General features: G+C 45.2%; 2 protein-coding genes across 4 annotated transcripts in view; one reads left to right on the forward strand and one right to left on the reverse strand.

Moving 5' to 3' along the window:
* Positions 1-80: 80 nt before the first annotated feature.
* Positions 81-14,068, forward strand: disp3 (dispatched RND transporter family member 3). 2 transcript variants are annotated; one of them, XM_040019155.1, is made up of 22 exons: positions 81-1,105; positions 1,346-1,435; positions 5,367-6,368; positions 6,449-6,668; positions 6,751-6,887; positions 6,984-7,118; positions 8,606-8,766; positions 8,956-9,095; positions 9,203-9,294; positions 9,403-9,567; positions 9,909-10,070; positions 10,156-10,302; positions 10,401-10,534; positions 10,628-10,797; positions 10,900-11,030; positions 11,309-11,493; positions 11,609-11,735; positions 11,886-12,031; positions 12,127-12,286; positions 12,398-12,511; positions 12,601-12,773; positions 12,858-14,068. In XM_040019155.1, the coding sequence occupies exons 3-22, from the start codon at positions 5,375-5,377 to the stop codon at positions 13,212-13,214; spliced, it is 4,050 nt and encodes a 1,349-aa protein (XP_039875089.1). In that variant the 5' UTR covers positions 81-1,105; positions 1,346-1,435; positions 5,367-5,374; the 3' UTR covers positions 13,215-14,068. The 2 variants fall into 2 exon arrangements, with proteins under 2 accessions (XP_039875089.1, XP_039875088.1); XM_040019154.1 differs by lacking the exons at positions 81-1,105; positions 1,346-1,435 and having other exon boundaries at positions 4,160-6,368.
* Positions 14,069-15,718: 1,650 nt separating this feature from the next.
* Positions 15,719-27,339, reverse strand: part of bmp1a (bone morphogenetic protein 1a) — a 30,396-nt gene continuing 18,775 nt past the window's right edge. Inside the window, exons 7-20 of one of the 2 annotated variants that reach the window (XM_040019166.1) lie at positions 25,360-25,484; positions 23,586-23,701; positions 23,312-23,414; positions 22,932-23,048; positions 22,431-22,576; positions 22,122-22,317; positions 21,750-21,875; positions 20,473-20,666; positions 20,169-20,349; positions 19,926-20,051; positions 19,620-19,747; positions 19,040-19,253; positions 18,494-18,744; positions 15,719-17,209 (exon numbers count right to left, since the gene is read on the reverse strand). In XM_040019166.1, the coding sequence (XP_039875100.1) occupies positions 17,075-17,209; positions 18,494-18,744; positions 19,040-19,253; positions 19,620-19,747; positions 19,926-20,051; positions 20,169-20,349; positions 20,473-20,666; positions 21,750-21,875; positions 22,122-22,317; positions 22,431-22,576; positions 22,932-23,048; positions 23,312-23,414; positions 23,586-23,701; positions 25,360-25,484 (2,158 nt within the window). In that variant the 3' untranslated portion in view covers positions 15,719-17,074. The remainder of the gene's footprint in view (positions 17,210-18,493; positions 18,745-19,039; positions 19,254-19,619; positions 19,748-19,925; positions 20,052-20,168; positions 20,350-20,472; positions 20,667-21,749; positions 21,876-22,121; positions 22,318-22,430; positions 22,577-22,931; positions 23,049-23,311; positions 23,415-23,585; positions 23,702-25,359; positions 25,485-27,339) is intronic. The other variant, XM_040019167.1, reaches the window with a different exon arrangement.

Below are 27,339 nucleotides of genomic sequence, written 5' to 3' on the forward strand. Positions count from 1 at the left end.
GTGTCATAGACAACATGCAGCTCCAACAGTTTTCGTAAGATGTGTTTGTTTGTTTTTTGGTTGTTTGTCCCCCACAGAGCTCTAGCAGTAGATGTGATTGGACTCACTCTTCTTCACTATATTGATCTCAAGCGACTGAAAAAGTCTTTCTTACAGATGTCTCTGTCACAGTTACACCAGCATGATGAAAACAGTGCGCAGCTATGAAGTGTCCTCCAGGATTTCAGCACTCGCGCACTCTTTCCCATTTTCAAACCTCTCTTCTCTGTTTGACTTCACGATGCCGCAGAAAGAGTGAAATTTCACTACAGTTATCTGCTCTCATTTAGATGATGGATTGTCACCTTTTGATGTCAAAGCAATCCAAGTTAAACACGAACAGGGGTTGAGGAGCGAGGTGATGGATGAGTTGAACGTAGCGGTGTGAGGAGAGTGCTGGTCATTAATGTTGGATGAGAGCGAGCGAGGGCACTACAGTCCGGGAGAGTGCAGTACTGGCACAGCAAGGCAAACATGACAGTTGAGATCGGTGCTGAATTTACAGCCTCCACCAAATATTAGAGATGCCGTATAACACAGCAGTCAAACCATTTACAACAGAGGACAGCAGGCTGAGCAGCTTCATTCACTCGGTCGGCGCTGAAGAATGAAAATGAAGCAATAACTAATAAACTCTTTTTCTCAGGTGATTATTTTAAATTGCCTGCACTTTGTCTCCCACTGTAACCAGTTATTCTTATTGCCCTCTTATAGCACACCCCACCTCCCCACCAACTGAGACTAGACTAGACCATACCAACTCTGATGTGATGGGAGGGGGCTTGGCTGCGGTACCGTGACAACTGCATCCTTTGGGTCACCCGTAACTAGCTGACAGATGCTTGAATTTTTTTCCGGTGACATTTTTGCAGTGGTATAAAAATCCCCGCGGGCTCGCCAGCCTGTCGCGGGAGGTGCAGAGAGGTTTTCGAGCTGCGTTTCCCTCCTTGTGTCTCATACACTATTGAGCCAGTCAGCAGAGCAGGCTGAACAAAGCCATGGGAGAGAGAGAGAGGAGCTTCTGGGAAGAAATGTCTCTCACTGACTCTGTCGCCTCGACAACCGGGTAAGAAAGGAGGGGAGGGAGAGAAAGGACTGGGGAGCATAAAAGGAGAGGAAAACAACACATTATGAACTGCCGGGGTTAGAGGATTCTTGCAGAGTGAGGGGAGAATAGTGGATTTGTTTTTGTGTGGGTTTCTCTGCTGAGGGCTCCCTCAGTGTGCCTCTTGATGAGTTATTAACTATGACATTAAAACACTAACTGATCATTTCTCTCCCCCCCCCACATGAGTGCGTGGAGCAGATGAAATTACAGAGCACAAGTTCAGCACATTACAAGTGGACCAAACAGGCCTGATCGCCCCACCTGTAATTTTTGTTTCATCAGCCTCAGGTAAGTCTCTCCCCTGTGTTGCAGATTTCTTTTGCTTTGATGGGATTGCTTATTGTTTTTGTCTGATCTTTTCTTTTTTCTTTAAATTAAATGTGAATATGAGATGCTGATTGCTGAAGGCAGACCATCTAAACTGTTCATCTAGAAAATAAAAGATAAAGTGCACTAATTGTTTTAGAAAGTTGTAGGAAATTGGTTTCATACTGTTATCTATGTCCTCTTATGCTGCCAAGATAGAGAAAAAAACTACCTCCAGTGTAGTATGAGGCTTTGGTGTTCAGCTTCATTCAGGGGAGGGAGAGAAATTGAATTTTAGATCCCCTGGATGCCTCACACTGTATGCACAGAGCTTTGCGCTTTGCCTTCAGTTTGAGCAGGAATTCAAAGACAATAAGAAAAAGAACATCTCTGCTGGGTGCAGATGGACCTTGAGAGTTTGATTTGAAGCACAGATTGAGAGCGTGTATAGAATTGGAGGCACGTCTGCCATAAACACACTGCTGAATGCTCATGCATAAGGAATATATTCATAAAGCACTAGTGGTGAAATCAATGCCCCTTTAAATGAGGTGCTATGCTGGCTGAGCCTACACCAAGCTCAATGTGTGTGGGTCAGCAGGCAGCATGCGATATCCATATTGGATGAGATGAAGAGGAGATAAACTGAGGAAGGTGGAGGGATGTGTGTGTGTGTGTGTGTGTGTGTGTGCTATCAGTATTGAAGGTTACAAATCTCTCACCTTTGTGGACAGGATAGGGATGTGGGGGTAAAAAAAAAAGGCAGCGAGACTGATGGGAAGAAAAGGGCAAGAGATTGAGGGCAAACAGAGTGCTGAGAGAGATGTTGAGAGTAATGATGATATGTGAAGGGTTCAGGCTCACAGCAAGCTGGGGATTGCTCGGAGCTTACACCTCGCCGGCTTCACATCACCCAGAGATGTAAAGGAGGGTAATAACACCGACACTGAGCTTATCTGTGTTTTCACGGGAGAGGCCGTGCGTACATTAGGTTTCCAGTTCATCATCCTGGATGCCCTCATCTCGCTGAACACGACATACGAGACAGCTCTGTCCATCACCTACACCTGCTGTGCTTCCAACGAGCTGGCAGGTACAGCACAAACATCACTTGTTGGGGGAAAAAAATGTAAAAGCTACAAAGTTCCCACGTGAGCCTGAACGCAAGCGGGATGTCAAAGGCATCAAAAATTCATTTTCAGACAATTAACACAATTTTACACCTGAAAACCCAGCACGTGCAACTTCACTCCAGGCCTCCTGGTGCATTCACCTGTCTCATTTGTCACAATGTAACTGCATTACAGACAGAAAACCACATCCTCTCCTTTAAGAGCGACGCAGCTTTAATATACACTCAGCCATATGGCAGACTGCTTTTACACCAACATACACTTAAAGCACGATGCCAGTTTATTCTTATTTTTTAATCCACACCTGCGCCGGTGTGGATTAAATCGGCTGCTCTTTCCTATTGATTTTTTTTTTTTAGAAGCGACGTTGAACAGTTCTGGCAGCTTGTAAACACATTAGTTATACCAGGCTGCGTACCGCTCGCAGTGCTTTGCAGATGTACTCCACTCATAATTATTGTACACGAGGCGCAATGTTCCTGGATGCGAAGGAGTGCCAGACTCATCACGAAGAGACGAAAGGATGCGTCCCCGAGGCCGTGGGTAGTTATCTCTCCCTCACTGTACCTGCACGCCGCTGCGAGGCACATGTAGACAGTAGAGGGATCGTAAAAAGCAGGCAGAGCTTGCACTGAGCCTGCCTCACTCTGCTAATTCATTCATACATCCTTAGAGTTTGAAATCTGTTCGGCTTGTGAGGCTTTTTTTATGTCGAAGCGGGCCCTAAGATGCACCTGTAGTGCTGCCCCCCCCATAATTATTAACCAGCAGAAATTTCTTTTTGACAGATTTTCAAGGAGCCCACGGTTTGTTTGATGTCTGATGGCTGCGCCGTCTCTTCACCCACTTCCCCGTTTTTCTCTCCTCTCTCCTCTCCCTTTCCCACTCTTCGCATGATATTTCTGCACTTCTCTGTGTGCCTCCTCTCATCTGCTGCTGAGAGCATCACGACCAAAACATGCTTGAGAGGGGAGGGCAGGGGGGGCAGAGAGGATTACCAAAATCTAATTGCCAAAATTAGTAGCTGTATTCAATTTCATTTACCCCCCAAGTACAGAATCATATCGAGTTTAATTCTTCGTGTTTTTCAATGCAAAATAGTGACGCTTGGACCGAAAACGTATTTGACGAGGAAAAGTCAGCATTAGAGGAAAACAACATAATAGGACTCATTATGGAATAATAGCCCACGATGGCTGCAGATAACGAGTCATAATAAGTTGAAATTACACCAGCAATTTGGAACAAATTATTTTTCCTTGTTATTTTAAAAAATATATGTCTGTGTTGTTTAAGAGAAAAAGTCACTGAAAATAATGATTAGATGGTTTTCTTTTTGTTTAGTGATACATCCTGAGCTTTTGTCTTAAAAAACAAAAAGCTACCAAACAAACACCATTAATGCGTTTATCCTCTAAAAATGCGGGAAGCTCACATTCACACCGCGCGCCCCATCTGCACTCCCATTAAAAGGGGCAGCGGTGCCCTTGTCCGTGCACTTGGATGACATGGTGCTTAATAAAACAAAGTGTTGTCCATTTTTAAAAGAAGTCCCAAATTTGGCCTTTTTTTCTAAGAACGTGAAATGCAGGGCGGAGCTCTTGCTTTCAACTCCGCAGGTTTTAAGAATGTAAAATCCAGCGTGAAACCATGGTGGATGTTTGAGAACATCAAAAGTGTTTCTCTCAAAGGGCGAGGAACTGGCGGGTAAAGGATTTTAATGATGTGCCCGTTAAATACACCCCCCAGTCTGTGAGCCGGAGTCTGACTGTTGCACGGTGGCCGCACAAGGAGGCTGGCTGTTCCGAGTGGAGCACTCCCTTTATTGCCACCGTGAAATCAACTACGTTTAGATGTAAGAGCACAAACTGTCCCATAAATCAGCACGCCTACAGTTCATTTGGCATCTTAAGGGTTTGCCTCTCAACAGTCTTTCTTCCCTGCTCTCCAACGGGAGGAATCTTTCTTGCAAATATCGATTATTCCGTGTCATTTGTAAATTACTCTCTTTTATGATGGATTTTTCACTCTAGCTAGAAAGCTGACTACAGCTATCTTTTACACATAATTATGATTCAATGTCTTACCTGGCTGACCTTAAAGCATCGTTCTAAAGAGAATAGATAAATTGCTGCAGTTAGCAGACTCACTGCCACTTGAATGCAAACTGTCTGCAATGTCTTGTCTGAGAGAAAAGAAGCGTAGGGGTGGGGGGGAAAGTGACACCTATTGACACGATTAGTCGAAGGCTGCCCATCGCTGGAGATAAACTCTTTATACCCCGATCACTCTTCTTGTCACTAATTAGACAAGTGAGATGATTTAATTTGGTGCAGGGTGGAAACAACTGCATCGACTGGTCATATGTAGAACCCCACTAGTACACGCTCTCCGGGTGATAATGGCTTGCATGGGCTGGCAGAGACAAGAATTAAATCACAGCTTTTTAGCCTGTCTCACCCCAAGCCCTTGTGATCAGCATCTTAAAGCAGGACTCGGCCAGCCATTTTCTATTACGAGCCCTTGAGGGGAAGAACAAGAAGGGGGAAAAAGGTCCCCCTCGCTCAATTTTCTCCATGCGAGCAACCAGTGGACGGCCTTTGTCGCCAGCTGCTTCAGGATAGACTTAATTCGCTCGTGTCCTTGCTCTCTGAGCACAACTTTCAAAGTTGCCTTGTCCCCCATTCTGTCGCAGCTGTGCTCATGTTCACCTGACCAAGTGGAGAACAGCCATAACGTTAAGTGAGTGATGATCAAGTGGTCTTATGTGTCCCTGACAGGTGCCGCAATGGATGTGGATGATGAGCCGTTGCTGTTTCACACCAGCTGGGGTGGTGGAGAAGAGGAAGAGGAGGAGGAGCTGGAGGAAGAGGATGGAGCAGCACACGCCGCGGAGCAGAGCTGTTCCTCGGGGGATGCTTGGGTTTGTGGACTGTGGAAGGCAGTGGGGTGGGTTTACACGCAACCCTGGGCCAGTGGGGCGGTTTTAGGGGCAGCTGTCCTGCTGCCATGTGCCCTCTTTGCCTACATGCTGCTCTACTGCCCTCCTCTGGACATAGACCTCTCCTACAGTGCCTTTGAGGTTCACAGCCACTTCTCAGCTGAACGTTTTGACGCCCTCGCCATCGCCGTAAAGACTCAGCTGGGGTCGTGGGACAGACGCAGGCGAGACATAGATAACATGGAGTCTGAGGCGCTGCGAGAGCTTCTGCTTGAGAAGCTGGGCAGGAAGGAAGTGTTCAATAAGATGGATAATGAGGACACGGGGTCCTCCGCTCCTCAAGGGGACCCTTTACAAGCCAGCGATCATCAGAAGAGAGGAGCAGCAGCAAGCAGAGATGAAAGGACAGCGCCTCATCTGGGTCAGGGGGAAACGGGGACGCATGAAAGCATAAATCCAGGAAAAGGGGAAGAAGAGGCGAGATTAGGGGATGGAAATTCAACTTTTTCCCTCATTAGGAAGCGCAGATTTGTTCCCAATTACTACTTACAGAGCCAGGCTCTGTGGAGGATTGAGCTGGTGTTTGTGGCTCAAGGCAAAGGCGAGCGCAACATCTTCACTCCAGAGCGCCTGCAGACGATACACCAAGTTGAGCGGCTGCTCATGCAGCACCCACAGTTTCATCAGTTCTGCTGGAAGCCTCTGGAGTTACTGAGGGATCTGCCACTGGGGCCGTCCTACTGCTCCCCACCCAGCTCCCTCCTGTCATACCTCTACCCCAGTGAGAGAGGAGGCAAGATCTACTATGATGGCATGGGCCCAGACTTGGCTGATATTAAAGGCAGGTTGAAATTCCAGTTCAAGCTTGAATGACTCCTTGGGGTAGCCCAACTTAACTTTGCTGATTCTCCTCATGTGCAGGTTCTCTGGGCCTGGCCATTACCCACCCGCAGTTTTACTGGTACGTGGATGAGAGTCTGTCCCCGGAGCATCTGTCCTCATCCCTGTTACGCAGTGAAATCCACTTCGGAGCTCCTCTGCCGTCCTACTACTCCCTGCAGGACCGAGCGGATGAGCAGAGAGCACGCTTCAAAAACTTTGTGGTCCAATATGCAGACATCCTGGCCAACCAGTCTACCAGGTCAGTAAAAACTCTCGTATTCACAGGTACTGAATGCTATTGCAAACACTCAAAGTTGTTTTGTCTGTGTGACCTGTTCCAGTCAGGTAAAGGTGCTATATGGGGGAACAGAGCTGTTTGATGACGAGGTGAGACACACCTTCCACAATGACATGATGCTGGCTGTGGTTAGCGGAGCCTGTATTACTGTGCTTGTCTACGTCCTTACCTCCTTTTCTGGTACAGTATCCCCGTATTTCACTTATATCGATGTGTGTACATGTTTCTGTTCGAAGGCGCAGAAATATTTACAAGCTTCTTCTTGTCTCTGCGCAGTCTTTTTGACTTTCTTTGGACTTGCTAGCATTGGACTGAGCTGCCTGATGGCTCTTTTCTTATACCACGTCGTGTTTGGCGTGAGGTACCTGGGCATTCTCAACGGAGTTGCAGCGTTTGTTATTATCGGTATTGGTAAGTCATTTAAGCAATAGTTTGACATTTTGTAAAACACTTTGTGTTTATGAAGATTGATGCCACTTTGGGGTTTGTAAAATACACTGAACAGCCTTATGACCACCTGCCTAATAATGTGTTGGTCCCCCTTTTGATGCCAAAAAAGCCTCTAGACCATGGTGTTAGCAGCAAACTCTGTAAGTTGTGCTGTATAGTCTCCATGGATCGGACGTGTTTCACCAGCACATTGGACAGATGCTTGATTGGATTGAAATCTGGGGGCCTTGGAAGCCAGGTCAACACCACAAAATCATGTTTTTGTTCCTCAAACCATTCCTGATCTGTTTTTGCTTTGTGGCATGATGCATTATCCTGCTGAAAGAGGCCACGGCCATTAGGGAATACCGTTTCCATGAAAGGATGTACATGGTCTGCAAGAGTCAGCATGGGCACCCTGACTGGTCTGTTGCTACGCAGCCCCATTTGCAACAAACTGCAATGCACCGTGTATTTTGACACCTTTCTATCAGAGCCACCATTAAGCTTTTAGAGCAATTTGAGCTGCAGTAGCTTCTCTGTTGGATCAGACCACACGGGCCAGCGTTCGCTCCTCATGTTCATCATTGAATCATGGCTGTCCATGACCCTGTTGCTGGTTCACCACTGTTTCTTGGACCATTTTTGATAGATACTGAGCACTGCAGACCGGGAGCGCCCCACGATAGCTGCTGTTTTGGAGATGCTCTGGCCAGTCATCTAGCCAGCACACTTTGAAACTCACTCAAATCCTTATGTTTCTTACACATCTACTTAAAGGACCAATGTTCACTTGCTCCCTAATATAACTCGTCCACTAACAGGTGCCATGATGAAGAGATGATCAGTGTTACCACCTGTCAGTGGTTATAATGTTATACGTAATCGTATGTGAAGCTCAAGGCAAGCTTGGCTTAGCTACACCTAAATACAGAATTGAAGAAGAAGCCACAAGCCTGGCTGGGTCTAAAGTTGAAAAAAACTGCCTCTCAGAACCACTAAATCTCATTAAAATGTAAAAGTGCCACCTTGTACTTTTACAGGGGATTTAATTACTACTTCTAGTGACTCAGTGGAGTCTTGTTACCAGTTAAGCAAATGGCACAATCCCCCATAAAACCATAATCCCCTCCATATAACATGCTGTAGTAAAGCTGTGTTGTGTGCAGAGTAATTATACAATGTATAAGTGTTAATGACTGACTTCACTGTGAAAATTCACTGTATTTCTCTGCCTCTTGTAGGTCCCCATCTAGCTCCCATTTCCAGGCTTTTCACGCTAAACTAACAAGCTGCAGGCTTTAGCTGATTTCGCGCACAAGATGCAAACATAATGACCTTTTTATTTTCTGACTCTCAGCTGTATGTGAATGCTACGTGGAGCTATTGCTCTGAAATGAGGAAAACTACAACTCTTTGTCATGAGTTGTGCTAAGAAGTCCTCCTTTTGTCTACCCTTCATCTCTCAGGGGTGGATGATGTGTTTGTGTTCATCAGCACTTTCAGACAGGCTTCTCATTTGCATCAGCCGCAGCAGCGAATGATCTACACAATTAAAACAGCTGGCCGAGCGACATTTCTGACCTCCTTCACGACTGCGGCCGCTTATGCCGCTAACACCTTCTCTCAGGTAATTATGGAACTGAGAAAGAAAAGAAAATAACAGCGCTTAATAGGACATGTACAGGGTGTATAAATGACTCTCCTACAGTGGGTGAATAGAAGTGCCTCTCTCAGCAGACAACCATTTTTCCCACGATAAGCACAAATTGAATGTTTCAAGGTCCTTTACACTGCGCTTTGTTCACCTGGCACTCAGATCCCAGCCGTGCATGACTTCGGCCTATTCATGGCTCTCATCGTCAGCTGCTGCTGGCTTTGGGTGTCTGTCCTGATGCCTGCTGCCCTTTGTATCTGGACACAGTTTGTGGAGCCTCGTGAACATGCCTGGTTGAGCTGGTAAGCTTTTGCTTCCTTACTTTTTGTGCTGCGTGTCACCCACCCAGATCTAATCCCCCTCAGCTGTCTCTCTCTCTCTCTCCCCCTAAACTCTCCACCCCGCGAAGCTGGAAGCTGTTTTCGGGCCTGTCGGCGAACCACAGCCCTTTGTCGGACGAGGATGATGATGTGGCTCTTCTGTCAGTGGAAATGGAGCCAGGTGAGATTATTATCTGCCTAGCATCGGAATGAAGGCTGGCAGGAGGATTGGTTGTAAGAATGTGTCTCGCGGGGCACCTCTGAGGCTCTTTTCCTTCGTCTCTGCCAGGCTTCTGCGACACAGACGGCGATGCGGCCATCCTGTCCCTGTCGGTCGAGACACCTCTGTCCCCTCCGGGGCAGCGGCACGTGGGTGTGGTGAGCACCAATCTTCAGTGGGCCTTGAAGCACTTAGTGGCTAAGCCGGTTGTGGAGCGACGGAAAACTGTTCTAGGTGAGATTTAATCTTAACTCAGAACTTGCAAAGACAACATCAATTTATATCCCAAAACTCAGCGGTTGGGGCTTCTAAGATATTGTGTGCAGAGCTCTTAATGTTTGGTTTAGATGTGAGAGTCACCTCAGGCTTAAGTAAGAATTATTGAAGAAATTCTGTAATCTCTGTTTGCCCTGAGGGGATTCTGCCTGTCAGAGTGAGTGCAAAGCATTCTCATGAAGGATTCAACCACACTCTTTGGGAGTGACTGTAATTGATCCTCACTGCTGATCTGTCCCACAACTGTTCTATCAAACCCTCTTTTCTGTCATTGTTTGTTCATCTCCCTTCTGGCCCAGGTGTCTTTCTCCTGGTTCTGGTCTTCTCAGCTGCCTTCTGTTGTCTCCTGAGGCCGGCCACTCACGCTCCCCTTCTTTTCCGCCAAGATACAAACCTTCAGAGTCTGCTGGCTCTGCGGAGCAACCTCAGCGGCCAAGGCATCTCCTGTCCCATGTGCTCAGGTAAGAGTGGAAGCACAACTCGGTTAACTTCTTAGATCTGGAACGAATATCCAAAGAAAAAAAAAATACATGTCGTGTCCTGCAGGTGTGTTCATGGAAAAACCCCACCCACTTCCCACCCACGCTCCCTCGTCTGCATTTTTGTATCCTACACATCAGCAGAGGCCGAGCAGGACAACTCCCACTGCTGCTCCGAGTGGAGTGAAACAGGACTCACTCACTAACCAAACAGGTAAAAACCCAGCACATAAAAACACCCAAACCCAGCCCTTTTCTCATTTAAGCCCTGTTTCCTGTCTTTAAAATCCTGACCTTTGTACCTTTTTCAAGGCCCTCTTGTGACAGTGTACGTATCAAAGTTAGACCACGGAGCCTCTACAACCATTTACCGCTTCTCCCTTAACGCCAGCATCCCGTCCCCGTGGAAGATGTGCAGCACAGAGCGTGAGGTGTCATCATTCCAGGTGTGAGAGCAGGAAAAAAGTCTGCTTTTATTATTGGTAATAATTCGAGTCCCACTAAAGCAGCTTACAACTAATTTTGTTTTATTTGAATAGGCTTTTAATCAGCCCCATGGCAATTACACCGCCAGAATGACAGTGTGTGTTTCCCACGTATACCTCCCGTACGACAGCTGGATGATCACGTCCGGCTCGTGTGATCCTCGTCATGGCTGGACGCCAGATTTTTCCTTTTATGTAGCATCATCTCCACAGCAGCACAGCAGGTGAAGGCACAAAGGAAGAATGTAAAACAGAGACTGAGACAGGCTGTTAGGTTGTTTTAGTGGGGAAATCTGTCATTTTTCAGCTCTGCTTTTTCCCTTTAGGAAGTTGTACTTTGCTCAGTGCCGCCTGAGACCTCATCCCAGCCGCGTGTGTGTCAACCCGCCAGGCTGTGGCATTAGCTCTGGGCCTGATGGACCTTCACGGGGAAGCTTTTATACGTTTTTTCCCAGCGGTGAGCGAGCAAGCATCTCGTGATAAACATAAAGACTGTTTGTTAGCATCAGGAAAACAGTTCTCACTCCGCATGAGTCACGCTGCACAAATGTCTTTTTCCTGTCATTTAGCTGAGTCTTAACTACAGAGAAAACGCACTGATGTGACTTCTCCTCTTAAAGTGAATCCTCTGGAGAGTTTTTTTTTTTTTTTTCACAGTACACCAGTTATGCAGATATTTTTGCCCCGTATAAATAAACGTGGTTGAAAGGGTTTTCTTTGCTTCTATTTTCAAAGATCCCTCATCTGCTGCCAAAACGAAACCATCCAAAACGTTTGGCTTCAATCCGTGCAGCGGCGGTGTGTGCGGCCAACCAGCGGTGCGTCCTCTGGTCGACACCGGAGCCATGGTTTTCCTTGTGTTTGGGATCTTGGGAGTGAACCGAACCGAACGCAGGGACAACCACGTGATTGGAGATATGGTGATGGTCACACCTGCGCCACATGCATCTTAAACTGTCGACTGGAGGAACGCCGCACCGGATTTTAAAAGGACTTTCTCACCGTTGTAAATTTGTTGTTTGATTCTCTCCAAAGGGCAGCATTATACTGGATCCAGACTTTGATATTTTCCAGGAGATGGGGCATCTTTGCAAAATCTGCAAAGCTGTTAGTGCAAACACACAGCTCGTAAAGCCGGGAGGAGCACAGTGCTTGCCGTCAGGTAACATTTGCTTATCTGATGGGAAGGGAAAGTAACTTTTCAAATGTGGGGTTTTTTTGTGACACAAAAAAGTAGTATAAAGTCAAATCAGCAAGGTTAGGCCTTCTGATTTGACAGCAAGCAGGCTAAAAAGTCTGCTGTTCCTCACAGGCAACAAGCTATCTTCCATTCTGCCTCTTCTTCATCCCGAGTGCCACTCTCTCCCTGAACCCAACCTGCTCCCAGGGCAGCTGTCCCATGGAGCAGTGGGAATGCATGGGGGGAAGGTCCGCTGGCTGTCCATGGCCTTCGAATCTGTAAGTCTCTTCATCTCCATGCGACAAACCGCCGTCGGTTTCAGAGTTGCCGCAACGCCTTAATTCTCTCTCTCTTCCTCCTCCTCCCTTGTAAGACCACATACAAGGGAAAATCCTCATTTCAGACGTATTCCGATTTCCTGCAGTGGGAGAACTTCATCCAGGAGCAGCTCGCAACTCTCCCGCAGACCTCTTCTCTGCAAAGAGGCTTCCAGACGTGTGAGCACTGGAAGCAGATCTTCATGGAAATCATAGGCAAGTGAGAGGTGGAGCAGATGTCAAAGAGATGCAGTGTTTGTTTTTTCCTTTTCTAAAACTGGAGACAGATAAAAATGCCGAAAGTGCTGCCCTCTGGTGCTGTTGTAGGTGTGGAGAGTGCCCTCTGGAGTCTGCTGCTGTCTCTGGCCATCTGCGTGGCAGCTGTTTCTGTGTTTACCGCACATCCTCTGCTGCTGCTGCCCGTGCTCGTGACCATTCTCGGTAAGAGCCACACTAACATATTTACATTTGAAAGTGATGTTTTCAAATAACCAAGAGTGCATTTCCCTCATGTTTTTGGTCTTGAATAGGGGTGATCTGTCTGGTAGTGGCGCTCATGTATTGGCTGGGATGGGAGATGGGAGCAGTGGAGGCAATTTCTCTGTCAATACTTGTTGGATCCTCGGTGGATTACTGTCTACACCTGGTGGAGGGATACCTTCTGGCTGGGGAGACCACACCTTCTATGCCTTCTCATAACTTGGTACGCGACTATTCTAATTTCAAATTGACCACAGCGTGTTTTTTTTAAGAGTCTGCACTTTTTAAATCTCTGTTTTATTCGCAGGAGCCTCAGGCCGAGAGGCAGAGGAGGACTCTGGAGGCAGTGAACCATGTGGGTGTTGCCATAGTGTCCAGCGCTGTCACCACAGCGATCTCCACAGTCCCTCTCTTCTTTTGTGTCATTGTGCCTTTCGCCAAGTTCGGCCAGATTGTGGCCATTAACACGGCCGTCTCCATTTTGTTCACCCTGACCGTGACTGTGGCCACGTTGGCCTGCGTGGCCCCGGCCCGCTTCAGCAGACACCCAGGCGCTGTACTCAAGGCCAGCCTGGCTGTGATGGCAGCCGCCTCTTTGGGAGCAGCTCTGTGGTGGGTCGGGGGACAGCTGGGTGCCATGGCCTGGCAGTCACTCACCACATAAACACTACTGATGTCACACAGAGGCGTTCCTCTGTATGCAACCTGTGAGAACTATTTTCTTTCTTCCACGTTTGTGGAACAACGGCTCAGTACACGGTTACATACTTTACAGCACAAAGATGTCAGAGTTATCACAGTTTTTTTTTCTTTGTTCTCACTTGTATTGATCAGTGGATTGTTAAGTATAGAGGGGAAAAAAATCCCCACTCTGGGTGTCTCTTTTTAAAATCTAGTGTAACTGAATATGTGACTCATAATAGTAGGTTGATCTCTGATTCACACAAGCTGTTTTTGGTTTGTTTCTCCCCCCCTTCATCTTCAGCCCTAGATGATGGAGTAATTGTTGGGAAACACTGACTGAGTCACAATTTTCATCTGTGTTACTTATTGAGTTGTGAAGAGTTGCTGACTGTTCTGTGACCTGCTTTTGTGAACACTGACACAGCGCAGCGCTGCGATGTCCGTGAAGACCAGTGTTAATGGTTCACTTTGATACGTGGCCATGTTGTGAAGCATCAGAATGTTTCTTTGGGGTTTTTTTTTATTTTTTTTTTTTATTCGTTGTTTTGTTTTCTTTGTCTCGATTTTGCACTGAATGTGATTTTTCAGCCACATTTGTATCAGAGCTTATGATGTCCCACTGTGGCTGGATTAAAAGTTCTATAAACCAAATTTATACTCTGTTTTTATGTTAAATGTAATGTAAGATGATGTAAATGTCTGCGTATGCTGCTCTTACTCATTCTGAACTGAGCTTTGGATGCTGCCAACACACACACGTTTAGAAGAACTCTCAAAGCCAATATTTAGCACAAGTCACTTTCCTCTTTTGTGACTTCGTTTTATCTCAGATCTTACAAAATGCTTCAAGGTGTCTATTTTTGTCATTGGGTTAAAAGAGACCTTTTATCAGCTCCTCAGGTGTACCCTCCACAAGCCCTCCACCACACTCACAGCCTCTCACTGTAACCTGCTCGGTTCTCCCACAATTCAGAGCACCACTCAATAGCGTCTCCACTCTGCCCCGCAGTGAAGGTGACGGCCATTTGTCAAACCGCACAACATAACGGTCGGGGGAGAGGGGCCGACTGGAGCAGGAGCAGTAAATTCTGGTTTATGTGCGTGTTGTTACTCGTGGATGTCAAATAAAACAGGTGCAGAAAAGCTCAGGGTCTTTTCTTTTTGTTTTCCTTCCTCCTGCACGGTTATGTAACGGAGCGGCGGGATGACGGCCTGTCGCTGTTGGCTTATAATCACAGAATTACCGGGAGAGCTACTGTAGATTGCGTCGCATCTCTGGGCGGCTGTTAATAACTCATATGAAAGAGGTCAGATGAAACAATGAATTGCATTAATGTTTAGGTTATTAAATAAAGGGACGCTGTTCTACACAAAGAGGTATTTTCTACTCAGCGTGATGGAAATGGATGTAGGAAGATGAGAACAAATAGGAGTAAAATTAGAAGGGGAAAAAAACCCGTTGACTTTTGTTCTGGAGAGACTTTAATTTCCACTGTGAATGAAGGGGAGTGTTTGAATGTCTGCGTACCTTTCACATTCATTTCCTTCTTTTTTTTTTATTACCGCAGTGCTTCTTGTAGGGTACCTAGATGTATCGAGCTTGATATCGACATCTCTCAGTTATTTCTGTCTACCATCTATTGATAGCTCTCTCGCTACCCCTTCATTTATCGATAGCTCTCTTTCTCTCTCCAACCCATCTTTATAGAGATCTCTGTCAATACCCATCTAGCTATCTATCTAATGCTATTCTCAATCTCTTTCTACTTATTTCAATAACTCTTGAGATATAAAATAATGAGAAATATTGAGATGTATCTCTACTTATGTTTATTTATACCCACCTATAGCCATGTCTATTAATTTACATGGTACTTTTTTGTTTTGTTTGTAAAAAGATCTCTCCAAGCCTGCAGTCTTGTTACACATTTATGTATGTGCAGTACTTTTGTTAAGTAAAGGGCCTACTGTCAGGCACTCGAGCAGTTTTTTTTTTTTGTTCAGCAACATCGCTCTGCTCCTCATATTTTCATGGAAAGAAAAAAAAACAGGAGAGTAATGGAATAATCAGAGGGAGAGTGATGTTACATGTAGAGGAATGAATATTTAGCAAAGTGGAAAAGCAAATGCTTTCCTACTGTCGTCTGGAATGAAAAAGCTCCCGTCTATAAATACTGAATAACAGATAATATGAATAAGAGATAGTCTGTTTATATTTGACTTTGTTCTTTTCCTGTGTTTGCAAAGGTTCTTCAACAAACTTACTTCAAACAGGGACCATTCAAGTCCTCTGGTCTGTTACTCCTTCTTGCACGTCCTGGGTAATCTCTGCCAGAACACAATTTAACTAAAGTGGCCTAAAAAACAGGTTTACAGAGCTGAGCTCAATTAGCAGTATGGATAAAAGGTCAGTCATCAAACAAGTGTGTCAGACCACAGAAGGCTCATGCAACATGGTGCTGAATAATAAATAAAGAGAAGGAATGAGTGAGCAACAAAGTATATTCAACACTGACCATTGGCTATACATTGGAAGGCAATTATAAGGCTAACTTCAGAAATACCTCCCCCCATTACACTATATATGTAATCACTATGACAATAAATACCCAGGCTCATTTGGTTCTTGAGAAATACTTCATTGTAGCAAGAAAAAGGCATTTTCTCTGGAGAGAAATTATTTTACATCAGACGTGTAAATCAACACTGAAACATAAGTCATATCTTTATTACCCCATGTTACAGGGCACACACAATGTTCAAGTATGCCTGAGGAACTAAATGGAGCAATTACAAAAAAAATATATATATAATAACAGAATAAGAGATAAAATGCATTTAAAAACAAGTGAACTGGCATTGCATTTCACAAAATTCCATAAGCTCATGATTTTGGAACAATTCACTGTAAAGTGCTAACTGGTTCGAGCTGAGAAAAGCACACGTTCCCTTTGAAAGATCAAACATTACTTTATACACGGAGGTACAGTAATAGCCAATCATCAGGCAAGCAATTACCAACCAGAAGATATGGACCACATTTCATTTATTAGTCCTTTGATAAGATAACAGATTCCTACATTTGCTTGTTAATGGTAACAACGAGAATCTTGCCGCTGGTTGTCAGGACAAAGCCAATTACAAATGCTGGTGTTGTCACAGTACCGTTTTCCTCCTTGCCTTGGAATTACATGCACTTGACTGACATACAGTATCGATATCTCAAGTCAAGTCCTTTTAATCCTCTTATGGATAGGAATCCTTGAATCAAAGGGATGAGAGGAGAGTGAGGTGAAGAGAGCCTTTACTGAGGAGTGCAGGAGATGTTCCCCATATGCCTCCTCCTCTTCTTTTTCTCCTCCCCTTGCATGTGGCAGGCTGGCCTGACAAAAGCAGGGATCTGTCCAGCTGATGCCCGCCTTCCTACAGGTCCTGAGAATCCACTGTTTTCCTTTGTGCCTTTCTCGGCATGTATTTAAAAAAAGAAGAAAAAAAAAGAACAATAAAAAAAACAAACAAACAAAAAAAACATATCTGGGGGTATTGGGTCAATACATTTTCCCCTACTGTCCACCTAAAGCAGACATCCACCCTCCCACCCCAATCCTAACCATAGAAAGGTAAAAACAAGGTGTACTGCAGAATGGCTTTTACTCCTCACAGTCTGTGGGGGGAGCTAGAGCCCCTAGGAGCTGAGGTGCGGTTGGTGGTCTTGCGGCTGTTCTGTCGTGTCTGATTCATTTTGTTGGCCGAAGGGATCCGAGCGTCTGGCTGGCGCCTCCCTTGGGGGCCCCTCCGTTTGCCCCTTTGCCCTGCACGGCCCCTTCTGGCCTCCGCTGGTCACTTGCGTGAGTGCAGTGTGTCCTGGAACTTGGTGCTGGTGTAGCGGACGTGAAATCCCTTTTTGTTGATTGTGTCGTCGGAGTGGAACTTGATCACAATGGAGTCACCGGCCGAGTAGATCTCCTCTGGAGGCTGTCAGGAGGGACAAAACAACAGATTCGTTTGTGGCTTTCTGCTTCCCTGAACTTCAATTCAAACTAAAAGGACTTCACACATGCTGAAGTCCAATCAGTGAGTCTGACAGAGAGCTTCTTGACTGCTACTGCTGTAAAAGCCAGGGGCCATGTGAGGGTCTGGGTCCAAGACTAGCCTTCTGCAGCTTTCTCCTCTTTTTTTTTTTTTCCTTTTGTTTGTTTTTTGCTGGAGCTTCATATTGAAGTGCACCGCTGCAGAAAGCTTATTTCTTCCCTGAATAGAGCCATATAATGTGTTGCTACACACATGCTTCAAAAAGAGGTAATTGCATTACGTGAGCACAAAAATATTAAACATTTGACCTAAGTGTTTTTCAGAACACCATTATCATGTGAAAATTGATTTAAAAAAATTAATTCGAGCAATCATTAGTTAGTTAAGGCGCCGAATCAGCTGCCCCGTGGTTGTCACAAAGACGAGCGTTGCAGTGTCAGAGCAGTCAAAGCCCGCGTGACCAACTGTAAACACACCGGACTGCCGATTAAAGCCGCCGGTGAAAATTCGCCACAACATAACGCCCTGTAAGTCTTGGTTTATTGGGAAAGGGATTTTAAACAAGAAGAAAGCGGCCCATTCTATTTTATTGTAGACCCAGAAACAATCTACTGTGTAACTGAGAAAAGCCTCGGGGCTGAAAGTAAACCTCCCCCACAACGTAATGAGTTTTTACTCTACTTTGGACTGAACTGTGTCAGTTTATTTCAACCTGTTTTATAAAAGGAAACTTGATTGAGGAGCTGCTCCCCGAGGAACCCGGGGTGTTACGTCCCCTACAGCGAATGACTCATAAGAATGCGCGTGAATAAGAGGCCAAAGCTTATTAGAAAATCTTGTAAATGAAATCAAGCTGTTCTCTAACCTGATGAAACTCGAGTTACTATTCCCCACAGGACTCATTGTTTCATAGACCAGCTGCAGCCTCCATCGGCTGATTATTTCACCGCTGGAAGTAAGTGCCAGAGAGTCCAGCGACACCCAGGGAGTGACCAGCTATGTTGACCTGTAGCCACCTCCACAGCAGCACTCAAACTCAGGAGGAGCCCGCTGGCTTAAAGCCAGAATCAAAATCCCCAGGCCGGGTCAGAAAAGTCACCCCATTACAGGCGACAGGATTAATAATTCCAACAACTCCCTGATAATTACATTCGGGCAGTCACAGTGCTTCTCTGCAGCAGGAGTTACCCAAAAAAGAATCTCAGAATTATTGGATAATGTTCTTACCCCTGAGCCACAGTAACGTCCCAGCCGTGGAGACTTTGTGTCAGGGCCATCGAAGAGCTCCATGTAATCGTAGCCGCAGTCCGCCTCTTCTTCGATCTCAAAGGTCTGGAAGATGAGCTCCACGCCGTAGCCTTTCTCCGCCGAAATCACCCACTCGCAGTCAGAGGCTCCGGGGTAGTTATTGTCTCCAAACTGGGCATGGGAGAACAGGTCCTTGGTTTTGACTTCCGCCTTTAGTTGACCTCCACACTCTGAACAGAAAAGTTGAGTTAAGCATTTTTGCAGAGAGAAAGAAGTGGGCTGATGGGAATCAGGGCCAGCTGTGCTTTTGTGTCTAGAGTCATCCTGTTACAAAAGGAGAACATAGTCTGAATCATCCCATTTTGAGACAGGGTGGTGAACATTGACCTATAAATCCTGGAAGAACATCTAAAGCCCTTCATGAGGTTTGATATGACTAATTGACTTAAAAATAAAAACCGATGTGAAACTGTACACTGTTTTTTTTAGGAGAAAAACCCCTGAATGCTGTAATATAACTCTCACCCGCAGTATGGGAAGCCTCAAAGCCTTTTTTCTGCACAGAGTTATCAGAGAAGAAGCGAATGAACAACTTGTTGCCGCTGGATGTGATGGGTGGAGGCTTCTTAGTCCCACAGAAACGACCCAGTTTCTGCGCTTTTCCATCACGCCCGTCATAAATGTCAATGTGGTCGTAGGCACACTCCAGGTGGGCCTCCATGTCAATCTCATTGAAGGCCTGTTAGAAATGAAGAGGAAGATCAACTCGAATGATAAGGCTTAGACATTAAAGCCCTTTGTCTTTTAGCGATATAGTAAGGTAATGTTTCTAGAAGATAAGAACTTAATTAACTCGGCACACGGAAGATCAACGCACGACATTGTTTCAGCAAATAACCGACTCTATATCTGTGGCACAGTGGGCAAAAATGCAAAAATAATAACAGAAGGGGGAGCCACACATCATCATTAGGAAGGCCATAACAGTTTCTGACATGAGCACAGTAAACACAGATGTCCTCAGCGGATTTAGCAATTCAATTATGCAGATAAAGCTGCTAACAAATAAATAAATGCCTGACAAGCAGGAGGTTGTGGCACGTACGATTTTGATGCGGTGACCTGGAGTGGTGGTGAGCACCCAGGTGCATGCCTTTTTGCTGGGGTATTTATCTGGCCAGTTGGGGCTGGTAATAATGCCGCTCACACTATTCACAGTGTGATCACAACCAGCTGCAAGAAAAAAAAAGAAAGAAAGAAAGAGATAAAATGTCGACACGGTGCTCTGCGTCAGGCTAATCTACAATAGGCTCAAGCACTGCACTCAGACTGTTTTCGCTCTCACCAAAATCTAAGAAGAAGACGAGTAGATAGATCTATTCAAAAAGACAAAAAATGTTATGTGCAATACCTTCTTTGCAGTCGTGTCTGTTCTCATGCAGCACAAAACCACTCCTACACTGACAGCTGTAGCTCCCAAAGGTGTTGACGCACTCATGCTGACAGCCACCGTTCTCCTTGGAGCACTCGTCCTTATCTGCAGGACCACAGAGGACACAACAACGCTGACGACTGCTCGCTTTGAAGACTTGACGGGTAGCAGATCTGAGTGAGTGAAAGCAGAGACCGTGCAGAACCCTGCCAGAAGACTTACCTGAGAAGAACTGCGCTTTAAATCCCTTTTTGGACACCGTGTTGTCGGATTTGAACTCGATGCGCATGTTGTTGTACTGCGAAGTGATAGCTTCTGGTTTCTCTGCCCCACAGAACTTCCCGTGTAGCTTCGAGTCGGCCGACAGCCCGCTGCGTACCTCCACGTAGTCGTACTTACAAACCTGCACAGGACGTGTTATTTGGTTTTAATTACAAAACTCAAGGAGGAGAGAAATGCTTCATTTGCTATGATTAAGGAGAGATGCGTCGCAGTGACAAGGAGCAAAAGTATAGAACAAACCCACCCATTGTTCATTTAACATAACCCCAAATCTCACATCATTGCCCTCAGTCTCGAAGACGTCAAAGAGCAGAGTGATACGGTACTGCGTGGGGGCAACCAGCTGCCAGATGCAGTTCTTGTTTGGGGGGTACTCTCGGGGCCAGCCTGGACTGGTTATCGAACCGTTCAGCTTGGTGATGAAACCTCCACAAGCAGCTGGACACAAAAGACAGAAAAATAAGCAGCTTGATATGCGTGCAGGTGTCCACACACAAAAATAAATAAATACATGATATCACTGTATATTTCTCAAGGATTAGTTCCAAATGTTACGCTGCCATCTGAGATTTCCTTTGAACATAACAACCCTCGGAAAAATGTGATTACTGCCTGACCTTTCTGCCAAAGCTTTGTAGTAGCAACGCAGGATATAACACAACAGCAGCAGCTGGTGATACTCATTAGATCACTTGGCTATTCTTAGTTAATTCCGTCAGTCATTAACTAAGTAAAACAAAAAGCTGTGCTGACACATGGACTGTGTTGAAATCCAGAAATAATAATAGTGCACAATATCTAACAGATATCTATATAAGCACAGGTTTTAGGGATCATTTTAACTCAATTTAAATGCAGGTTTAAAATATAAAAAATGTATTTTAACCATGTAAAGCCTGAACCCTGAAGTTTACTGAAGCAAGAAATTGAATATTTGCGTATACGAGTGCATCAGTCATCTAAAACATAACAGGGGGTTAGTGCTTAAAAAAACAAAAAAAAAAAAAAAAAAAACCCCCACAACTGTCTGCAAGCTTCATGTGGAAATATTGCACATACACCATGAATGTATATCCTTTCTAATATGCATTATTTTAATATTAACATATTAATAAGAGAACTACATTCAGTTATGTGCATTTTTAATTCATTTTAATATGTCTGTCTTTAATTTCAGGCACCATTAATTCAACATCAGCGAAATATTTGTACACACAGCAAAGAGATGGGTAGCTGGCTGACTTCCTGTAGAGGCAGAAAGGGATTAAATGGTAATGTTGTGCAGCTGTGTGTGCTAGCAGTTGGGTCTTAAACAACAACATATAATTTGAGGTAAAATAAAGCTTTCATTGTTGTAACACAAATCAGAAAAGGCCGTGCCTGGCCAGCACCACTATTAATGCTGGCTGTTAGGAGCAGGACTGACTGTACTTATTGTATTTGGGTGGCTAACTGTGTAAAGTGCTTTAGCATGTAAATGACATGGTGAGCAGGGCTGGTGACTTTTCTCCCTGTACTTACCCTCACAGCTGCGCTTGTCAGCAGCCAGCTCATAGCCTGGGTCACAGGCACACTTGTAGCTGCCTAGTGTGTTGACACAGCGTTGCTCACAGCGACCGTTGTCCGGCTTGGAGCACTCATCCATCTCTGAACACACAAAGATATGGCCCTTTTAGGTGGCCCCCCTGGCTCAGTGGCTTACGAGAGAAAACCCTCCAAAACAACAGCAGAGTCGGGCAAAGAGGGTCGCACAGAACGCAAAGGTGCAAGAAGAACAAGGATATATGAAAGAAAATTTAAAAAGGTCATGACCTACAGAGTGAATGTTGGAACATGCTTTAATTCAGATGCTGACATTCTCTCCTAGAAGTTGTCAGCACTTAAAAAGTTCACCTTTGAAGAAGTTTGCAGCAAAGCCGGCCTTGTTGACAGAGCCATCTGAGACAAATTTCATCCACAGATGGTTTGAGCTCGTTTTTATGTCATCTGGCTTGTCATAGCCGCAGAAGCGGCCCAGCAGAGGGCTGTTTTCAGAAATCCCATCGCGCACTTCTAGATAGTCATATGCACAGCTGTCGTGTCTCTCAATCTAAAGAAAAGCAGAAGATTTGGTGTCAAAAAGGGGAAAAATTAGTCATGAAATCCAGAAGAAAGCATGAACACTATTCTGTTAAAAACAGTAAAAATGCATTGGTGTCTTACCTCAAAAGACTGGAAGGTGAGGCCTACGTGGAAGCCCTGAGCAACAGAAATCTTCCACACGCACACTTTGTTTGGCCTGTAGTCATCGGGGTAGTTGGGAGACTGGATCTGGCCATTGTCCTTCTTCACCTCCCCGCCACAGATGGCTGCATGTGACAGTAAAAACAACACTGAGCTATTTCATTGCTATATCATCAGTATTTTCCTTTGGAAAAAAAATAAGGTGCTCACTGCTGATTCACTGATTTATGCATTGGGGATTAACTGAATGCCTTCACACTCACACACATACATCATCCCTTTGCACGGTCTGCAAACAATAGAGCTGAATGTGAAACCTGGCCAAGATCTGATTAATGCAGCATAAAATGCCTGACACATCAGCAGTAGGAGAGCCAAAAAGGGTTTTTTTGGGTTTTTTTTGCTACAGCCTCTACACATATTGTTGGATGTGTGATCCGACCCTGTGTTCAGCATGCATGGAAGAAAATGAGTGCTCACCTTCATAAACAGCAGAGAAACCTTTTCCCACCCAGTTACTGCTGCTGCGGAACTCAATCCACAGGCGGCTGTCAGTGGAGATGATCGGCTCGGGCAGCTTATCGCCACAGAAACGACCTGGGTCACAGGTGAAAACATAAAATCAAACATTTGAACCTCACAACATCCGCAGTACTGGCAGAAATCTGTCTCCATAGCTCTACAGAACTTCACACGAAGCACACTGCATCCACCAAAGACTGCACCCAGCTTTCACTTGCAGCAGTTGTTTTCTGAAACTGAATGTCTTTTAATTTTTTTTCCCTTACACAAAAGTTGACCAGGAGACATCTGGAGGTTTGTTGTTCGTTAGCTGCTCTCTGAATTCAGTTAAAACTGACCTTTAAGTGGTGCCTTCCTCCAGTATCCATCTCTGATCTCCACGTGGTCATACCAACACAAGTGACTCCTGTACAAATCCATGGAGGTGAAGTTCAAAATGATCTTAATAAAAAAATAAAAACCCATTACTGGGACAGCAGGGGGCAAAGGTCACATATTGCTAAATCTCAGATAAATATGATGAAACCAATAAACTGCATCAACATGAAGGAGCCAGTGATCTTTGCTTAAAGGCACCTCAAATCAAATCTGACACTTTCCATAAGCTCGTACCTTTTCCCCCGGTGTGACTGATATTCTCCAGATGCAGTGCATGTAGGCCGAGTATCCATTTGGGAATCCAGGAGAGGAGAAATTCCCGCTGCTGTCCTGCAGGCTGTCTCCACATCCTGTGCACAGAGACAAACGCACAACTGCACGTCAGGCCCGATGCTCTGCCAGTCAGTCTCTGTCTGAAATCACCTAAGCTACTAAAAAAAACACAACAGCTCTGAAGTAGATCCTCTGAAACTTGCGGCTGCGGAGACAGATGCTTGATGCTGGAATTATAACACTCAATGTGAAGAAAAGGGCAGTGCTTTCATGTTCAAAGGCACATCTGCTGATAATATTCAGCCACAACCCCTCATCTCACCCATCCCCTCCCCCACCTACTCCAGATGATGATCACACAAAGGAAACAAGAGAGTGTGAGACACTTTCTCTGAGCATCTTCTGAAAATAAACCTGGCCCACTATAAATAACCCGGCCCTCTGGAGGATGTGATGCATTATGTACGTGTTGCCAGTGAAAAAAAACAAAAAACAAAACAGAAACAACCCTTAGTTTGATTGGCAAAACTAAGTGTGCGATGACTGAGTCCAAAACAATATGCAGCCTAGAAGAATGAGTGCGTGAGGCTCCAGCCAACTGGGGGAAAGATGCCTTTGATTAAGGCACGAGGAAATAATAGAAGACTAGATTGACATAGACATCTTCAGCTGTCCGTCTTGGGTGGCGTGTAAGCATTTACAATCACCCTTGGGTTTTTGTTCTTTTACCTTGAACTTCATTTAGTAAGAGGTAAGAAAACACTCTCCTTGCCTGTTTGCGTTCAAAGCGAGAAACCGGCGAGCCCCGAGCTTCAAGCTGTGTGTAATAACGCTTTGTGCGGAGCTCTGCCAATCCTGAGCCATTAACTAACACACATTTGGGATGACAAACACTCCTAGGAATGCTGCATGAATGGGAGATCCGTGGCTCTTTAAGAATTTTTTGTTTTTTCCAAGAACACATGGAGAGACTCACTACCTCATCCCCCCACAGTGCGTGCCACATCATCCAGTCTTCCTCAGGAGACAGCGATTGCCGTGATGAAAGAGAGAGCACTTGCAGTGATGCACGCAGATACATTTAAAACTTCCACCTCTGCCCTGAAACCACACTGGATGATCCACTGTGGTGACCAAGCACTATGTTTACTCATTGAAACCGACTGCTCAGCTGTCCCAGCTTTACCTGCAATTAACTGTCTGACACCAAATGCATTCAGCAGAAGGCTGCTCTTCAACGTACATCTGCTAATGCTATAAATTGTGTTTACTTCAACAGCATCAGATTCTCTCTCCTCTGGAAGCATAAACACACAGAGAGCTTCAGAAAAGTACCAGGATTACATAACTCTCCTTAGTGTATAGCCACGTGGTTTACATTGTTGGGAGTAAACACGCGTGTCTGCACATCACAGCTTGTACAGTCATTTCGGTTATTGTCTTTAGAAGACCAGCTGTTCTTTTGCATCTATCTGGGAAAACAGACTGACTAACTTCCTGTCCCTGGGTAGTGTTTACACTCCTCCCTGCTTGGGAGTCTGGTACGCTATAGCTAAGGAACCGCACCACATCAATCGCCGATGTGCACAGCGTAAGCTGCATCTGCGGAGGCCAGGAGAAGTTACAGACCTCTGTCTTCCTCTCTTTCCTTCTTTCTCAGGGTTGTGCTATGCATACGTTCAAAAATAGACAAGAAAAACCCCATAGCAGACAAGAGCTGTCATTTTGGCCTTACTGGAGCACTTGTAGAGTTTGCGTGCCTGTGCAATATCCCCTTTGCTAAGTCTGGTTCTTTGGCCAATGGGTGGTCGCACGCCGTTCACATCGTAGCGTGGCAGGATGGTGTCCAGGAAGATGCCTCTGTAATTCAGAGAGAGAAAGAGAGAGACTGATGTTAATGTTGCATAAAACCCCAACTGCATGCGCACCCTCCTGGAGTCTACTCCAGCATGCACACATGCCACAAAACGTGTTTGTTCACAGGATTAGGTAACTTACCATCAATCAGTGCAGTTCAATCACTGTCAACATTAACTAAAGAATTAAGAGTTCTACATACCCAGTTAAAAAGGAGTGCTGACAGTCAGAAAGTCAGAAAGAAACGTGATTGCTTTTGTAGAAAAAAAAAAAAAAAGAGCAAATCCAACTACCAGACAAGACACACATGGAGTGCTCATTATCATGTTTACTTTCTGGATTAGCATTTAAAACAAGATTCAGGATATCAGAAAAAAGTAAAAGGCTTGTAATGAGATGCCATCAGAATTTATTTCTCTTTAACCAGCTGTTGCTCACCCACACCCATGTGGACACAAGAGGGCTTTCATTAAGATAAAGACCCAGCTGCTTGTACAGTAAGAAACGACCTAATTAAGATGAACATCAAACCTCTTATCTATGAATATCCCCACTTTTGATAGCGTAACCAGTCAGTATATGCTTTGACATACTTTACTGTTTGACCCTTGCTCACTCTCTAATGAGGTTCATTAAAATTACGATACCATCTGAAAATGTTTCCTGCACTTTTACTCAGCATACTGAACGTTCAGTGTCCACATGTGTGCGTCTGGGCTTTGAATCTCTCTGCATCCGGTGCTACTCTGCAGTTCTTTCAGATCTACTCATCTCTTTGATATGGGACTGCTGTTGAATTTCAGTCTTTCTTTAAGGTTGAGGTCACACAGTCCATTTCAGAGGTTAATGCTCAGATATCATCGCTAGTGCACACACACACATACCTGCACTAGCGATAGACCCAAAACTAAGAGCTTAAGCCCTTCTCCAGAGTTACTGGGAGTTCAAAATAAATTCCATAAGCTGCGGAGGCAGGGAAATGAACATCAGCCACATTCTTGATAAATCATCCAAAATGAAAACTATAAAAATAAATAAAATTAGATAAAACATCTGCAAATGTTAAAAATGAGACAGGACAGAACAGTTAGTCCAGAAAGACTCCTTTTTACAAAGCTGCCTCACTTGACACTTTGCTAGTTTATCATCTTCATTTTTCTGTAAGTATTGGCAAGAAATGGTCTGGCTCCCTGGCTGTTCCCATGGTGACATGCCTATCAACGCCAGGCATGTGCAAACAGAGCAGCCTGAGCTAACAGTTTAGGCTCTGCCTGTCTGCGAGCTTCCAGGAGCCCGTATGCTGGCTGCTGAAGAAAAAAAAAAAAAAAAAAAAAATTAAAACAAAACAATGCCACTCCAGTCGGTGTCAGAAAAGACAAAAGGGGACACTGGCAGATCTCTATTTGAGCTGGCACTGCTCCACACACTCGTCCTAAAAAAAAAAAAAAAAAAAATATCTCTCTCGAGCAAAAGGAGGGGGAAGGCAGAGCCATGGGTCGGGTAACACACCCGAGACAAAAAGCAAGGGATCAGCCCTGCTTGTCCCCAGGAGACACGGCAAAACATCAAGACAGGCCATGAAATCTTCCGAACAACACCCGCGGCAAAGGCCCTGGCTTCCCACGGTGATTTACTGTAAAACACAGAGCAAACACACCGGCCAACAATGGACCGACAAAGAATGACACTGGCACAGGTAAATCAGCCAATCAGCGCTGAAGAGAAAGTGCTTGGAATGACTTGTGAAAAGCCAACAGGAGCCCCTCGTCTGCTAATACAGCTCTGTGAAACATTCCCCGGCAGTGACAGCCACCGCTTCTCATTTCTAAGCAGCCTTTTTGGATCAGAGGAGTTTGTA

Source organism: Simochromis diagramma, unplaced genomic scaffold (genome assembly GCF_900408965.1).
Source record: "Simochromis diagramma unplaced genomic scaffold, fSimDia1.1 OVJJ01000822.1, whole genome shotgun sequence".
NCBI lineage: Eukaryota > Metazoa > Chordata > Actinopteri > Cichliformes > Cichlidae > Simochromis > Simochromis diagramma.